This window comes from Danio aesculapii, chromosome 3 (genome assembly GCF_903798145.1).
Source record: "Danio aesculapii chromosome 3, fDanAes4.1, whole genome shotgun sequence".
Lineage (NCBI taxonomy): Eukaryota > Metazoa > Chordata > Actinopteri > Cypriniformes > Danionidae > Danio > Danio aesculapii.
This window is the reverse complement of record NC_079437.1, coordinates 58,770,628-58,788,100: the sequence shown is the minus strand read 5'-3', so window position 1 is coordinate 58,788,100 and position 17,473 is coordinate 58,770,628. Positions and strand designations below refer to the sequence as shown.

General features: G+C 38.8%; 1 protein-coding gene across 2 annotated transcripts; it reads left to right on the top strand.

Annotated features, from left to right (window-relative positions):
* The first annotated feature begins 3,165 nt into the window (after positions 1-3,165).
* LOC130221733 (protein NLRC3) lies at positions 3,166-15,139 on the top strand. 2 transcript variants are annotated; one of them, XM_056454320.1, is made up of 7 exons: positions 3,166-3,222; positions 5,064-5,232; positions 6,977-8,931; positions 11,401-11,571; positions 11,657-11,830; positions 12,021-12,067; positions 13,912-15,139. In XM_056454320.1, exons 3-7 carry the CDS (start codon positions 7,118-7,120, stop codon positions 14,439-14,441), a joined length of 2,736 nt encoding a protein of 911 aa, XP_056310295.1. In that variant the 5' UTR covers positions 3,166-3,222; positions 5,064-5,232; positions 6,977-7,117; the 3' UTR covers positions 14,442-15,139. The 2 variants fall into 2 exon arrangements, with proteins under 2 accessions (XP_056310295.1, XP_056310294.1); XM_056454319.1 differs by having other exon boundaries at positions 6,974-8,931.
* The last annotated feature ends 2,334 nt before the right edge of the window (positions 15,140-17,473 follow it).

The following is a 17,473-nucleotide window of genomic DNA, read 5'->3' as shown; positions in this document are numbered from 1 at the left end:
TTTTTGTCAGTCTTGTTTTATTCATTTTCCTTCAGCTTAGTCCCTTATTTAGCAGGGATCGCCACAGCGGAATGAACCGCCAACTATTCCAGCATATGTGTTTTTATGCAGTGGATGCCCTTTCAACTGCAACCCAGTACTGGGAAACACCCAAACACTCTCATTCACACATACACTACAGTTTATCCAATTCACCTATAGCGCATGTGTTTGGACTGTGAGGGAAAGCGGAGGGACCCGGAGGAAACCCACGCAAACACAGGGAGAACATGCAAACTCCACACAGAAATGCCAACTGAGCCAGACAGGACTCAAACCAGTGACCTTCTTTCTGTGATGCAACAGTGCTAACCACTGAGCCACCGTGCCACCCCTTTTTAAAATTAAGAAGGGAGCAAAATACACCCTGTCAAACTACAAAATAGCAGCACACTGTAAATAATAACAATAATAACAACAACAATACGGTAGTCAACATTTGAAGTGGTTAAAAAGCTTTATTAAAGTTGTCCTAAAACTATTAAACAACACCCATTCTAGTCTTGAAATGTTGAAAATGTTAATCCACTTCAAATGTTGACAAATGAAGATTTGCTGTAAGATATCGTTATCTTAGCACACCAATAGAGTGATAAGTACATTATCCAAACACTAAACATATGTCCTCAATACATAATGAACAAGCATAAACCGTTTCAATGTGGTGATGTCATTGGCCCATGAACATTTCCTGCCTGTTGTCAAACTATTTCAAAACTGTACCAAGGGGCGATTAAATCATAACATTAGCGACAGAAGTTCAGATTAAAACAGCTGTCATAACACTATTTATAAGTATGTGGACCTTTTGGGATTCTAGGAAGCTATAGAAATTAAAAATGTAAAATAGGAAATATGTTAGGACCAAGCGGCAACCTCTAGCTCTTCTTCGTGAAGCAAATACGGAAGTAACTGAAACTGCAATTCATGGAAATTCTGCTAGTCCTGCCTCCATATGGAGCAGATTTCTATTGAGCCCACTGTTAGAATGGACAACTTTACAGCAGAAAAAAAGGTGTTTACAGCCTGGTACAAAGAACGATTTTGGTTCAAATAGATATGACAACTGTGATGGGTGTGAATTTTTTATAACATCCGTTTCCTTTATATTAGGTTATATTAAGTTTGCATAATTAAGGGCGTGGCCACTTGAGTGACAGCTAGATCTTGCTGGTCGCCGTCACGTCACCTCAGCTTATTCCGGCTGATTAACTGCTGAACTCGGCATATTCATCGTATTTTTGTGTTGTTTTATGTGGCTTTACACAGTCAGTTACCTTTTGGAAATATTTCCTACAATTATCAGGTGATATGGCATGCTGTGTGCATTTAATTGTGCTCACAAAGCATTAACGTGTCCTCCATTTCCCAGGTGAGTGAAATTATATACTTATATACCAGCTCTATAAATAAATTTGTTTTATTTAAGATCATTTTTCATTTATATTTTTCTTTAGAGCTGTAATGCACTCCAGAATCTGACAGAGTGATTAGCTGTAGGCTCTAGAACAGTCAATTGAAATGTTTTCATACAGTGTTATGCCTGGAGTTCATAAGTAGTCTTGCATTTACTAACACAGTCTATATTTAAAGTATTTGGAAGTAATTTGGGTTTTCCTCCTATAGTGAATGAGGGTATAGGGGTGATTTTTAGATACATTCAATCCCTGAATATAAAATGTCTCTTTTCAGGTGGTGTCAGTTAATCTTAATTGCAAATGAGTCACGCAACAAAACATACAGTAGATTGAAACTCTCCCATATAACAGAGAATCAGTTTACAGAAGTGTGACCAGCTCCCGGTGTTACAGTTACCAGAAGTGTCCTGCATTTTTATCTACATCCCCTAGGAGGCAGACTCACACTGCACTAAATCACTGGCAGTGGTTCTCAACTGGTTTCTCAGCCAAGGACACAGATCAACTGTGATTCAAGCCAGTAATCATAACTTGATCTCAATGTCAACAACAAAACACATGAGAAGAGATCCTAATTATGCACAATCAATTATATAATGTGCAATATAAAGAACCTTTGCTTTAAAGATAAAAAGTTTGATGTGCTAGATCAGTATTTCCCAATCAAGTTCCTAAAGGCACACCAACAGTACACATTTTCAACCTCTCCCTAATTAAACACAGCTGAATCAACTCATCAGAACATTAGAAGAGACTCCAAAACTTGAAGTTAATAGGCCAGATAAGGGACACATCTAAATATACTGTTGGTGTGCCTCCAGGAACAGGGTTGGGAAACACTGTGCTAAATACTGCACATGCTTGCCCTTTAATTATGCTAATTTATAAAGGCCTGAATTTCTAAAATTCACCTCATAGATGCAATTTGGCACTTCTGGTCCTTGACATGTGATGTGCATATTAACTCTTTATCTGTTCAGTGGGATTGCAGAAAGGTGCAGTGAAAAAAAGAGTGACTCTTTAGCCTTGTGTTCAACAGAACTGACCTAAACAGGCTTGAAAAAGGTCAGCCAAACAAAGAAAGCTATTTGGAAAATGAAAAATATATATATACAATGTGGATGAAGTGATTTTAATCGCTTCAGTTGGTACGGAAATGCCAACAGGCCCAGCCGGGACACGAACCAGTGACCTTCTTACTTTGAAGCAACAGTGCTAACCACTGAGCCACTGTGCTGCCACAAACACAAGCAACCGTATGAAATTAAAATTAAGATGTTTAAACCTTAATGTCAAAGACCACAGTGTTTCTTCTTCACTTTACAGTTCATCACAAGCCCTGCTTCAACACACGTGTCTCTTATATTGCTCCTGACGAATTTAGCTTCTTCAGGTTGTTTAACTGTCGTCAGAGATAAACTTTGCATTACAGCCTCTGCTTCAGGTCATCTACACAGTTTTGCGCTGTTTAGGCCATTACAGTGTTAATAGTAATACATTAATAATATTAGTCACCTCAGAAACGTAATACATTTTCAATTTGTAAAATCTCAGTTACATAATTTCAATACTAATACACAGTTAGTATCCATAATATGGCTCCACACGGTGATCAAAAGGATCAAAAACCACTGCTGATTTAAAAATGATGATGTTCTGTGTCAATACAGGAAGTGGGATTCTGTTTCATATGACTTAAAGGAAAAGTACCCAACACAGCTTTAAATCTGTCAACACTGGATTGCCAGTGGCTGCATATTTTCTGGTAAGTTAAGAACTTATTTTTCATATTTCACAATTTGTGTAGTCAAATAAAGATTAATAGCTAATTTTAGCTTTTTTTTTTTTCTTACATGAACGTTCAGACCTGAATACTCAGACCTGATAGCAGTTTTTATTTACCATTTATACATTAATATAACAGGAATATTAGTTTAACAGCTTTAACAAAAACTAAAGAATCTTAATTGAGACTAAAACCTATTGTGTAGCATTGATTTTATGTCTATACTTGAATGATTTGACCTGTAATAGAAGTGTAAATGTCCAAATGAAGTGCTAGAGAGTGCATACATGTGCGCAGAAAACTTAAAATATTAAAAACCTTTAATATTATTATATATATATATAATATACCTAGTAATATTATTTTATTTTTAGTGTCAGTCTAGGAATATCACTCTACTTAAAGTTTCTTTAGCTTATAATCATAGGAGAACCGATTTAAGTACATAGAGTTCTATTCATGTCACCAAATGTACATCAAGGAATTTGGAAGGAAAGATACGGTTTAGTTTTATATGGAAAATTTGGTGGATCTCTTGGCCACCCCACCAAAAAATAACATAAAGGTGAATTTGCTGATGACTGGTTATTTAAAATAAATAAATGTAAAGATAAATGAAAGGTTAGACATTTAAAAAGTCATCGACTGTGTCTTTGAAATCAGCCTTTAAGCATGTGAAAGTCAGTTCCTCTTAGCATCTGATGTGGTTTTGACATGTGACTCTTTCTGCCTAGAAATGTTGCAACAGTGTCTTTCATTTACGTAAAATCAAATAAAGAGGATATGATCCTACGTAGAACTTTAGTACAAATACATTGCAAAACGTCTTGTCATTGATTCCAGTTGTAAGAGCAAGAAATAATAACTTGACTTCTAGTTGATCGTTTGGAAAAGTGGCAGAAGGTGGACTTTTCAGATGAATCATCTGTTGAGCTGCATACTGATCATCACTAATACTGCAGAAGACCTATTGGAACCCACATGGACCCAAAATGCTCATAGAAATGAGTCAAGTAAAGTGAAGGAAAAATCATGGTTTGGGGTTACATTCAGAATTGTGTCTTGCGACAGATCTGCAGAGTGCATGGCAACATCAACAGCCTGAGGTATCAAGACATTTGTGCTGCCCATTACATTACAAACCGCAGGAGAGGGCAAATTCTTCAGCAGGATAGCGCTCCTTCTCATACTTCAGCCTCCACATCAAAGCTCCTGAAAGCAAAGAAGGTCAAGGTGCTCCAGGATTGGCCAGCCCCGTCACCAGACATCAACATTATTGAGCATGTCGGGTAAGATGAAGGAGGAGGCATTGAAGATGAATCCAAAGAATCTTGATGAACTCTGGGAGTCCTGCAAGAACGCTTTCTTTGCCATTCCAGATGACTTTATATTCTATATAGTACATTATTTCTGTTAAGTGACATGACTTTTGGTTAAGCAGAGTCTGACCTTACTGTCCTAATGAAATCATTAAAAATCAAGGCATGATCATATTTTATTTTGGTAAAATAAGCGTCATCTAGAGGCCTTTGCCTTTCATATTAGCCACTTCTGTTACCAAATGATCAACTAGAAGTCAAGTGATTATTTGTTGTTCCTTAAACTTGGATAGGCGACTTTTGTCAGGACTGTATTCTTGTATGTAGTAAAGAAAACACTAACAACAAAATATATAGATTTACTTGATCATATTATGGGTAAAATGCTTCATTTAAGACTTGGCTATACTGTATTTCATAATTAATAATAAAGACTGAGGCATTTTATATTCAATAGAGTAAAAGCTAACAGTTTAAACCCCACTGTTTCCACATGTGAAGTCAGTCCCTCAGAACAAATGAAGATGGACAGAGACTTTAACATGACTCTCAGTGTCAAGACCGAAGACAAGGACTTAAATGAGTTTTGCTTCTCCTGGATTAAGCTGTGTGCCTGAACAAGAATCTTCATACCTCCAAGATGAAGTGATGCAATGACATCTGACCTCAGGTAACACACTTTCCATTAACAAATGGAATCAGAGGGATTCGTCTTAAGTAAAGTCAGAATTCTGTTAATGCAGATCTTGCCTAGCTTTAACACATTGTAAATGTCTCTTTTTATCTTTTCATTCTACTGGTTTCAAATCTATCTGAATTCATGTCTGTACAATGCTGTTTTAGCTTGGTGTTACAGCCTGACTGAATGAGTTTGTTGTGTTCCTAATAGTTTGCTAATAGTTAATGTATAAATTATAATTAAAGTTAACAAACACCTGCGGTCACACTTTATTTTGATGGTCCGTTTGTTTAATTTAGGTTGCATTGCATCTACATGCCAACTAATTCTCATTAGATTCTAAGGAGACTGTTAGGGTTGGGATAGGGTTAGTGTAAGTTGACATGTAGTTGCAAAGTTTCTTATAGTCAGTTAAATGTTTGTTGAAGGAGCAATATCAACAGATATTAAGCAGACAGTCTACTAATACTTAACTGTAGAACCGCCATGGGGTCAATTTTACCCATTACTGTTAATCAAATGTACATAACAGACCATCAATAACGCATTCAAGCCTCCCAGTCATCGACTTTTACTAAAATTGGCTTATTTACAATTCCCAGATATTAAAAATTGTTTAGATAAAAATAGATTCAAAAGTGGGACATTTTTACCTATAAGCGCGAGCCTGGGTCAAATTTACCCACTATAAAAAATGCTTGTATTTATACACCGCTTATGTTTGAAATTACTCTTACTGACTTTTACTTTCAATCTCACTCACTGAATTAGTGGTTATAACAAATAAATAAAGTCACAATGACTAAAATTTGGCGATTTGTATAGCTATTAAAAACTCAAAATACAATGAACGATAGAGAGTCTGGAGAAATAAGATATGCATCAGAGTATGATGGCTCAAATTTAGATATTTCAACCTACTCATGAGTGTTCAAACTTTATTGGTGTTGTTATCCTAAAATAATGTTGTTATCCTGAAATAATAATTTCATAAGTCTAGACCTGGGGTGCCTAAACTCGTGCCTGGAGGGCAGGTGTCTTGCAAAGTTTTGTTCCAACGCCAATCAGACACACCTGGGCTAGCTAATCAAGCTCTTATGCTGCACTAGAGTTTGTGTGTGTGAAATTCGTACAGTATTGCAAAAAAGGGGCGGGATTAAACAAGATGATTAGACATTTTAACAAAGCTAGCGATTGGTCCATATTTAAAATTGGTCCAGAGAGGTCCTGTTTTGATCTTCGATCGGTCTCACGCAGTCAAGTGATGCGATTTTGCAGGTCAGAGTTCACCAAGCTTGAACTTTGCAATGCAGAGACCTGCGAAACTTGACGCACGAGCTTGCGTTTCCGGTCTGACGCATTTGGCGTTCGTATGAATGGAAGTCTATGGGGAGAAAAGTGCAGTGTGATCACAGCTTTACCATGCTTTCTAGAAACATCCTTGCAGGTGTGTTCAGGCAAGTTGGATCTAAATCTGCAGGACACCAGCCCTCCAGGACCGAGTTTGGACACCCCTGGTCTAGACACTTTTTGTTAACAGTGGTGAAAAACCACTATCTAGCAATAACTAAACAAAATTTGTGTGCACTGGCGATTTTAGGTATACAGCGACCTCCGGCAGTTTTAGTGTTAAATAGACCATCAAAATAAAGTGTTACCATAAATGTAAATTGGTATTGTACTCAAGCTTTTTACAGTAATTTCTTTTCCATTTGCTTTCTGTATGCATCAGCAGGAGAAAGAGATCAGAGCTTTCACAACCCAGCTGTGTATCTGTAAAACGTAACATCCATGATTCCAGGAACCAACTTTTAGATTAGATTAGATTAGATTCAACTTTATTGTCATTACACATGTACAAGTACAAGGCAACGAAATGCCAGTGACCTCTGACTTCAGGATGAGTAACGCACAGAGACAAACTGGAGACGAAACAGAGGATGGTAAACTACAGAGCATCAAAGACCAACACAAAACCTGCATGAAGAAAAAATATGAGCGATTATTCGAGGGAATCAAACTCCAAGAGAACCATGCCCTACTAAATAGGATTTACACTCAGCTGTACATCATAGAGGGAGAGAGTGAAGGAGTGAATGAAGAACATGAGGTTTCACAGATGGAGAAAACAGCCAGAACAAAACACTCACAACACTCTTCAATCTACTGCAATGACGTCTTTAAAGAGGAGAAAGAGCAGATCAAGACTGTTCTCACCAAAGGCATCGCTGGAATTGGAAAAACCGTCTCTGTGCAGAAGTTCATTCTGGACTGGGCCGAGGGAAAAGCCAATCAGGATGTAGATTTCATGTTTGTGCTTCCATTTCGAGAGCTGAACTTGATTAAAGATCATCAGTACAGTCTTCACAGACTTCTGCTGGACTTTCATCCTGAACTTCAAGATCTGGAGCCTAAGATTTACGAGGAGTGTAAAGTTGTGTTCATCTTTGACGGTCTGGATGAAAGCAGAATCACACTAAAGTTTTCAGATGCTCAAAAAGTTTGTGATGTGACTGAGACTTCATCAGTGGCAATGCTGATGTCAAAGCTGATGAAAGGAGAGCTGCTTCCCTCTGCTCTCATCTGGATCACCACCAGACCAGCAGCAGCCAATCAGATCCCCTTCAAATTCGTCAATCGTCTGACAGAAATTCAAGGATTCACTGAGCCTCAGAAAGAGGAATATTTCAGGAAGAGAATCCGAGATGAAGATCAAGCCAGCAGAATCATCTCCCACATCAGAAGAGCAAGAAGCCTCCACATCATGTGCCACATACCCGTCTTCTGCTGGATCTCATCCACTGTGCTTCTGAAGCTCCTGGAAGAAGATCTGAGTGCAGAAATCCCTCAAACTCTGACTGAGATGTACATCCACTTCTTGCTGATTCAGATCAGCATGAGGAACCAGAAGTATGAGGAGAGGGATCCAGAGAAACTCCTCCAGTCCAACAGAGAGGTGATTGTCAAACTTGCTGAAGTGGCTTTCAAACAGCTGATTAAGGGCAATGTGATGTTCTATGAGGAGGACCTGATTGAGAGCAGCATAGATGTCTCTGACACATCACTGTATTCTGGGATTTGCACTGAGATCTTTAAGGAAGAATCTGTGATTCATCAGAGGAAAGTCTACAGCTTCATCCATCTAAGCATTCAGGAGTTTCTTGCAGCTTTACATGTGTTTTACAACCACATAAGCAACACTACAAAAGCTTGTTTTGATTCACTGCATAATCTCCATGAAAGAGTAGTAGATAAAACCATTGAGAGTGCGAATGGGCGACTGGATCTGTTCCTGCGGTTCCTGCTGGGCATCTCATTGGAGTCCAATCAGAGCCTCTTACAGGACCTACTGACACACACAGAGAAGAGCTCAGAGAGCATCCGGAGGAGCACACAGTACATTAAAAAGAAGATCAAAGATGGACATCAACTCTCCACTGAAAGATCCATCAATCTGTTCCTCTGTCTGCTGGAAGTGAAAGATCAAACTCTATCCAGAGAGATTCAGGAGTTTGTGAAATCAGACAAACACTCGGAGAAGAAGCTCTCTCCTGCTCACTGCTCATCAATCGCCTACATGCTTCAGATATCAGAGGAGGTGCTGGATGAGCTGGAGCTCAAGAAGTACAACACGTCAGATGAGGGCAGAAGAAGACTGATACCAGCTATCAGCAACTACAGAAGAGCACTGTGAGTGTTTAATCAAATGTTAAAGTGAAGAGATAATTCTGAATGGAATTTCTAGTGTTGTATTGATAGATCTAGAGCTCAACCCTGTTCCTGAATATCTACTTTCCAGCAGAGTTGAGCTCCAACCTTGATCAAACAAAATTAAGCCAACTTAGAAGGATCTGAAGAAGCACTTGGTACAGTAGGTGACACTTTAATATGGCCATTAATGACGCGCCTTGTATCGTCACCACTCTAAAGGATTAAGAACGTGTTATTTAGGTATGACCGCAGTTTGCTACTATGCTGTTAGGGGGCACAAAGGGACAGGATGCGAACGGACTGAAATATCCTATACAGTAGCTGTAAATACTTTTCTACTTGTAAATAAAGATAAACATGAGGATTCACTTTGGAAAGTAGAAATAAAGAAGACAACTAAAATGAAAGTACAAGCATAAATACAAATAAGTAGGCATAAATAAATAAATAAATAAATAAATAAATAAATAAATAAATAAATAAATAAATAAAGCAGTGTTTTAGCCTAAATATCAAGAGATGTACAGTGTTTGTTATTTTAAAGTGGTATGACTCAGTCAATAAATAAGCTTTTTTTATTTACGTTTTCCTATACAGATTTAATTTACATTTTCGCTGTTGGTTATATTATACTATCTTATTTTATGTCTTAATTACTGTACATAAATAATAAATGAATAATTAAAAAGGCCTAATTGTATATTTAAAGACAATTCCAGCGAAACACTAAGAAGCAGTCCGGTGTTTTTTTTATATATACAGGCCTACTATAATTGAAAAGAAAACTGCAAAGTCTGCTATATTATTTTAATTCCAGCCTATATTGTTTTAAATTATTTCCTCTGTATCTGTTACTTGCGATTCAATGTGGACGCACTGAACGAGAGGAGAAACAACAAGTCAATATTGACCATTTTTTAGGCTATAGGCTACTATAGTATATAATAATTTAGTTTTTACTTATAGTATTGCATTAATTTGCATTGAAGTTTTATAATTTATACAGGCCTAAAATGAACGCCTTGATTCGGAGTTACTGTTTAAAACAAAAAACCTGAGTTTTTAATGACGATGTGGGTGTCACAAAATACTTTTTAAATCAATGTTTTTTATTATTATTATTATTATTATTTAATGTGAACAACCCTTAATAAAAATATTAATGTATTTATTACACCACCTTATTGAAAAAAAAACTATCAATTACAGTGCTTCCCGCCGGTTTGAAATATAGGACTTGTAATGGGGTTGCACAGTGGCGCAATGGGTAGCACGTTCGCCTCACAGCAAGAAGGTTGCTGGTTTGTGTGTGAATGTTACCCAGTGATGATTTGCAGCTGGAAGGGCATCCGATGCTTACAACATATGCTGTATAAAGCTGCGGTCACACTTGACTTTTCTTCCCCTAGACTTCCATTCATACGCACGCGAATGCGTCAGACCGGAAACGCAAGGTCGTGCGTCAAGTTTCGCAGGTTGCTGCGGTGCAAAGTTCAAGCTTGGTGAACTCTGACCTGCGAAATCGCATCGCTTGACTGCGTGAGACCAATCAAGGATCAAAACAGGACCTCTCTGGGCAGAAATATAAAACTTGAAGCAATCGCTCGCTTTTTTTTAATGTCTAATCATCTTGTTTAATCCCGCCCCATTTCGCAGCGCCGTACGACAGAATTTCGCACACACAAAGCCCAGTGTGACCGCAGCTTCAGTTGGTGGTTCATTCCATTGTGGCGACCGCAGATTAATAAAGGGACTAAGCTGAAATGAAAATGAATGAATGAATGACTTGCGGTGGTAGCCGGATTGAACCACACCGTTTACCCACATTACATAAATAGTTAACTATATGCGACGAACAAAACATTTTTAATTTTTAATAATAATTGTATTTATTATGACACGTTTCTTTTTAATGGGTTAAAGTAAAAAGACTGAAATAAAAAGAAATGCTTTATGCTATTCAGGAGCAATGTGCACCCACTGACAGGTCAAATCTGCTTCTCTCTCTCTCTCTCTTTCAAGTTCAAAGCAAATATGAATGCCAAAGGCTTTTAGATATGTATGTAAAATAGCCTATGTAATATATTAACATCATCAAATTAATAAAATAATTAGCAAATGAGAAATAAAGGATAGAAAAGTGAATGAAAACTGACATTATCTCTAAAAATCAATTATAATTGCAATATTTAAATGAGTAGATGTTTTAAATAAGGCAAATGCATTGATAAACCATTACTTATGGTGTATATATTTTGCAGCCAGTTTAGATGTCATTTCGGCAGAGGAAACATTTAGTGTTGACATCTGTAATTAAAGACTTATGCGTTTGAACATGGTTGCAGCTGAACTCTGCGGGAAGGAAGATCTCCAGGAGCAGGATCTCCCCTGATCTATGTTTTAAATAAAACCAAATGATCTGAATTCAATGTTTTACCTTTTTTCTAGTCTTGCTGGCTGTGATCTCTTTGCTCAGGATTGTGAAATTGTATCATCAGTTCTTCAATCCACCTGTGTCCTGAGAGAGCTGGACCTGAGTAACAATGACCTGCAGGATTCAGGAGTGAAGCTGCTCTCTGATGGACTGAAGAGTCAAAACTGTCAGCTGGAGATACTGAGGTCTGACTTTCATGTTGAGTCGTGATTATTTAAAGCTCAAGATTCTTTACTTTCTCTAAAATTGCACCCCGGTCTGTGTCCGTAGGTTGTCCGGCTGTATGGTGACAGAGGAAGGCTGTGGTTTTGTGTCTTCAGCTCTGAGTTCAAACCCCTCACACCTGAGGGAGCTGGATTTGAGCTACAATCACCCAGGACAATCAGGAGTCCAGCTGCTCAAACATAAACTGGAGGATCCACACTATAAACTGCAGAAGCTTGAGTATGTGGGACAATATGAGTATTATATGTCCAATTGGTGGGATGAAAACCACTGCTATAATAACCTTAATGATAATTTTTACTTAAAATAAAGATTTCTTAAAACCATTTATATTTATACAACTGTTAAACAGTTTTATTGCACATTAGATATCAGTTCAATAAACAGCCTGTGTTTTGGTTTTGTTTAGTTTGCACCATGGAGGACATTTCAGGATCACATCTGGACTGAGAAAATGTATGTCCACACACACACACATACATGCATATTTAAAGGGCCATTATTAGGGCCATTTGCCTTAATCTGAATTTACATGAGTTGCTTTTGAATGTTCCTTTCATGATTCCGTTTTACACGTTATAACACATAATTCGATTACCGTCATTGCGTCACCGCGCTATCCACATTTCCTCCAGAGTTTCATGTAATTTCGGGTGTTTCATTCTTAATTTGTCGACTTAAACTGCAGTTTGGCACTTTCACTTTCATTTAGGAACATTTCATGCATGCCCCTTGACAAATGAGATATCGGATGCGAGGAATTGCTGAAAGAGTGTAGTTTTGATTGGAATTTTATACCACACGCTAAATGGAAGAAAACAAAAAACCTCTGCATTTCTCAGTAGATGCAGAGACTCAATAGGTGCAGAGAATAGTATCAAACAGCAGTATGTGTATAGACTATCCTGTCATAAAATTTAGCGAAAATCCTACACGACGGTAATAGTTTGGTTAAGGTGTTTACATGTTTACATTCAGAGAGCAGCATTTACAGCGGATCTTTCAGTCCATAATATTGTAGTGATATTAACGTACTGTAAACTTAGTAACTTAATAAAATAATAATAATAATAATAATAATAATTACTAATGCTTAGCTTCTTAGACTTTACACACCTGAAACTTGTCTATAGCACTTATTCACTGCTGCTCTTATAGTTGTGTAAATTGCTTCCTTGTCCTCATTTGTAAGTCGCTTTGGATAAAAGCGTCTGCTAAATGACTAAATGTAAATGTAAATCGTTTTGACTAAGGTATGTCTTTAAAAACTGAAATAGTACTGCTGACGATGCTAACAAACTTTGCCATCAGAATAAACATAAACAGCAAATCTGTAGAGACAGGACAATCAACACCAACTGGAACCACGGCTGCGTCCGAATCTGCATTCTTCCATACTATACAGTTCACTAAAATCAGTATGCGAGCCGAGTAGTATGTCCGAATTCATAGAATTAGAAAATCAGTATACGAGAAGTACCCGAATGACCAACTACTTCCGACAAGATTCTGAAGTGCACATCCCATTCCCCCTGCGCTATCCCATGATGCCCCTCGAGAGAATTCAAAATGGCGGATGTAGTACATCCGAATTCCATTCATACTGCTCACATTCATACTGTACAGAACGTACTTTTCGAACGGCTGAGTAGTACATTTAAATTCAAATGCAGTACCTACTGAGTAGTTGGCGGTTTCGGACGAGTGGCTTTTAAAGACAAGTGGCTAATTCGGATTCCATCATTTCCAGATGCGAAAAGCTCTCGGGTAAAAAAAGAAATTCTTACAAACATATTATTGTTGCGTGTTAGCAGACCACTGTAATCCACAAATGTGGGTCCACACGTGAGCGGTGCTCTCATGACAGGGAAACCACATCACCAACAACTGTTGCAGCACATTTATGAGTGCAACACTGATGACCCATATCTCTGAACAATTCTTCTTCCACTTGTTTTAATTACGGTTGGCAACACAAATGGCATTTCTCTGCCGTCAGAACACTGTAACGAGTAAAAACAGTCTTCAAATCTATATCATGCATATTAATGAAGTTGCATCTCATTTACAATAGAGCATGCTAATTGGTTCGGACCAAGTCTTTCCCATGAATTAATGCTGAAACTCAAAGACATCACGTTGTACTAGCCAGTACAAACAGCAAGCCTCTGGAATTTACACAATGATCTCATGGCCGTGACGCAGCTTCAAAATTTCTTTGCAAACCAGAACGAATTTGCATGAAAAAACCCCAAAACAACCCGTTAATAATTAGACGATGTTTGTGCTCTTGTGTACAGATGCCTGTGATCTCACACTGGATCCAAACACCGCACACAATCAACTGGTATTGTCTGAGGAGAACAGAAAGGCAACAAATGTGAAAGATCCTCAGCCGTATCCTGATCATCCAGAGAGATTTGAGCAACAGGAACAGGTTCTATGTAAACAGACTCTGACTGGACGCTGTTACTGGGAGGTGAAATGCAGCGGCTCATGTCAAGTGGGAGTGGTTTACAGGGGAATCAACAGAAAAATTGGGAGTAACTGTCGGTTTGGACGCAATGAAAACTCCTGGACTGTGTACTGTTATGATGAGGTTTACACAGTCTGGCACAATAATAAGAGCACAGAAATCATTGCTCCTTCAGCTCGTACCAATAGAGTAGGAGTGTATGTGGACGTGTCGTCCGGCTCTCTGACCTTCTACAGCGTCTCTGACACACACACACTCACGCACATACACACATTCGACACCACATTCACTGAAGAACTCTATGCTGGATTTAGCGTTTATCCTGAATCTTCTGTGTCTCTTTGTGAGATATAATGCCACTGAAGCTTTGTTATTATCTGCATTATCTTTGTCTTCATTCAGCTGCACCACTTTGAGACTGTGTTTATCTGCACTTATTCTCATCTACAGCAGTATCTGTGAAGAATAAAGAAATCAAGCATTCTCCGTTAGTTCAGGCAGGCCTCGTAGTCGTTGCTTTCAGCTGCCCCATCAGCTAATTCAATTTTCATTACGTTGATTGGGAAACACTTAACAACCCAGCTCAATTTCCAACACAATTTTGACCCCTACCCCAGGGATCCTCAACCCTATAGACTGGTTTCACGTGACCGCCATTTTAAACAGCGAAATCGAGGCTGCAGTGGGGAAAAAACCCGATAGTAGTCACACAGGAATGTTGTATACCTGGCTGAATATCTTATCAGTGAAGAGAAAGTGACACAAATGAATAATTTCACCATCTTCCAAGTGACCCAAAGGTCCGTTCTGAATGAATAGTGAAAATAAAAAGGGATATCAGACCTAATTTTCGGCTAAGTTAAGGGAAATGGCACTAGTTAGCTAAAGTTTTCTTTCCCTAACAGATGTTTTAGATGCCATTTATCAAACTCAAGTTACTGAACTGATTCTTTCACTATATTAGACTTGTCACGACACAAAATTTCGGTACTGAAATTAAAAAAACGCCCATTTCCCATTAACGTTTAAGGCACTGTTGAGCGAATTCTGACCCTGCTGAAAAATCCAGCTTAAACCAGCCTAGGCTGGTTGGCTGGTTTTAGCTGGTTGATTAGCCTGGTTTTAGAGGGGTTTTGGCCATTTCCAGGCTGGTTTCCAGCCATTTCCAGCCTGGTCCTAGCTGGTCTGTCTGGTAAATCACCAGCTAAATCCAACTGAAACCAGCTTGACCAGCCTGTTTTAAGCTGGACATAGCTGGTTTTGGCTGGGCTCCCAGCCTGGCTAGGCTGGTCAAGCTGGTTTAAGCTGGTCATCTCCCAGCCTGACCAGCTAAGACCAGGCTGGAAATAGCTGCAAACCAGCCTGGAAGTGGCCAAAACCCCTCTAAAACCAGGCTGGTCGACCAGCTAAAACCAGCTAACCAGCCTAGGCTGGTTTAAGCTGTTTTTTTCAGTAGGGGAATCATTGCTGATTTGCCATTGTGTTCACATGCTCAACAGAAATGACTGTGATTGGCCGTGAAGGTCATCACTTCACCGCACTTCACTGATGTTTACCGAGCGCAAACACAGACGAGCGATCCGCTGATGAATCGACTGATCTTCACAGCTTTAAAGTGCTCCAATGTGTATCTGTGTTTGCAATCTGTGAAGAGCGGTGAACTGATGACCTTTACGGCCAATCACAGTCATTTCTGTTGAGAACTGGTGAATACTATGGCAAATCAGCTGTTTAAGCGCTCAGTGGGGCTTAAATGTTAATGGGAAATAGACGTTTTTAAAACTTCAGTACCAGGACAACACTATTACAGACAACAGGAGGGTGCACTACAGAGGACTGCATTGTTTTATCGCTCACCGGGTTACATCGGCTAAGGCAGAGAAGCGTCCTCAAAGTGTTTACCTGATGCCATGGACTGAAGCCACTTAATGGACGTATTACTCTGAAAGAGATTGTGATTTAGATTGATGCCTTATATGCTTTCAATTGTTTAAATTAAACTTTACTGAATGATATTAAAGTGATGTTAACATCATTTTGAAATCGCAGCAATGGCTGGAGGTTTGTAGTATACAGCATGTTGTTGCAATGTTTGCAGTGCTGATCCTATACTTCTAGGTTTCTCCCACCACAGCCTCGCTTTCGTTCTTCAAAATGGCCGTCACGTGAAATAAACATATCCCTGGAAGTCTACCTTCCTCCAGAGTTCAACCCTGATCAAACACACCTGCAGCAATTAATTAGGACCTGAACAGCACTTGATAATTTCAGGCAGGTGTGTTTTGATATGGGTTTGAAATCTGCAGGAAGGTAGATCTCCCCTGCTGAAAAATTCAGCTTAAACCAGCCTAGGCTGGTTTTAGCTGGTTGACCAGCCTGGTTTTAGAGGGGTTTTGGCCATTTCCAGGCTGGTTTCCAACCATATCCACCCTGGTCTTAGCTGGTCAGGCTGCAAAATGACCAGCTAAAACCAGCTAAAACCAGCTTGAAATGTGCAGAAAGGTAGATCTCCAGGAACAAAGTTGAGGATCCCTTCCCTACACCCTTCTTCCCTTCAAAGCTGCCACTCTGGAGGATAAACCCTTTGAAGGGATTATGCCATAGGGATGAGTCCTTCCAAATGGAACGCAGTGCGAGATTACAATGAGCCAGAAGTGTCTTGCACTTTTATCTACATCCACTTGGAGGCAGACTCACGCTGCACTAAATCCATCACTGGCAGTGATTCTCAACTGGTTTCTCAGCCAAGGACACAGATCAACTGTGACTCAGGCCAGTAATCATGACTGTTGATCTTAATGTCAACAATAAAACATGAGATGAGCTCCTGACTATGCACATTTGAATTACATATATTAAACTATATAAAATATGAAGAGCCAATGCTTTAAAATAAATTATTGATGGTTGTCCTATGTTAATTTATGAAGGCCTAAATTTCTAAAATTCACCTCAGAGATGCCATTTGGCACTTCTGGTCCTTGACATGTTTGGTGCGCATATTAATCACACTTTACAGTTACAATGGGATTGCAGAAAGGGGCAATGAAAAATGCAATGACTCTTTAGCCTTATGTACAACAGAACTGAGCTGAAAAGGCTGGAGAAAGGTCGAGCAAACAAAGGGAGTCTTGTACAGAAAATCATCAGATGTGGATGAAGCATTTCTGCTGAAATACAATACAAAAGACAGGAACCATTCAAATATGATCTTATTGTGGTGGTGTTATTTAATGTATTGTTTCAGTTAAATGTTGATTGATTCATTTTCGTTTGGCTTAATGGAATGAATCGCCAACTTATGCAGCATATGTTTTACACATTTAATGCTTTTCCAGATGCCACCCTTTACTGGAAAACACCCATATGCTAACACACACACACAC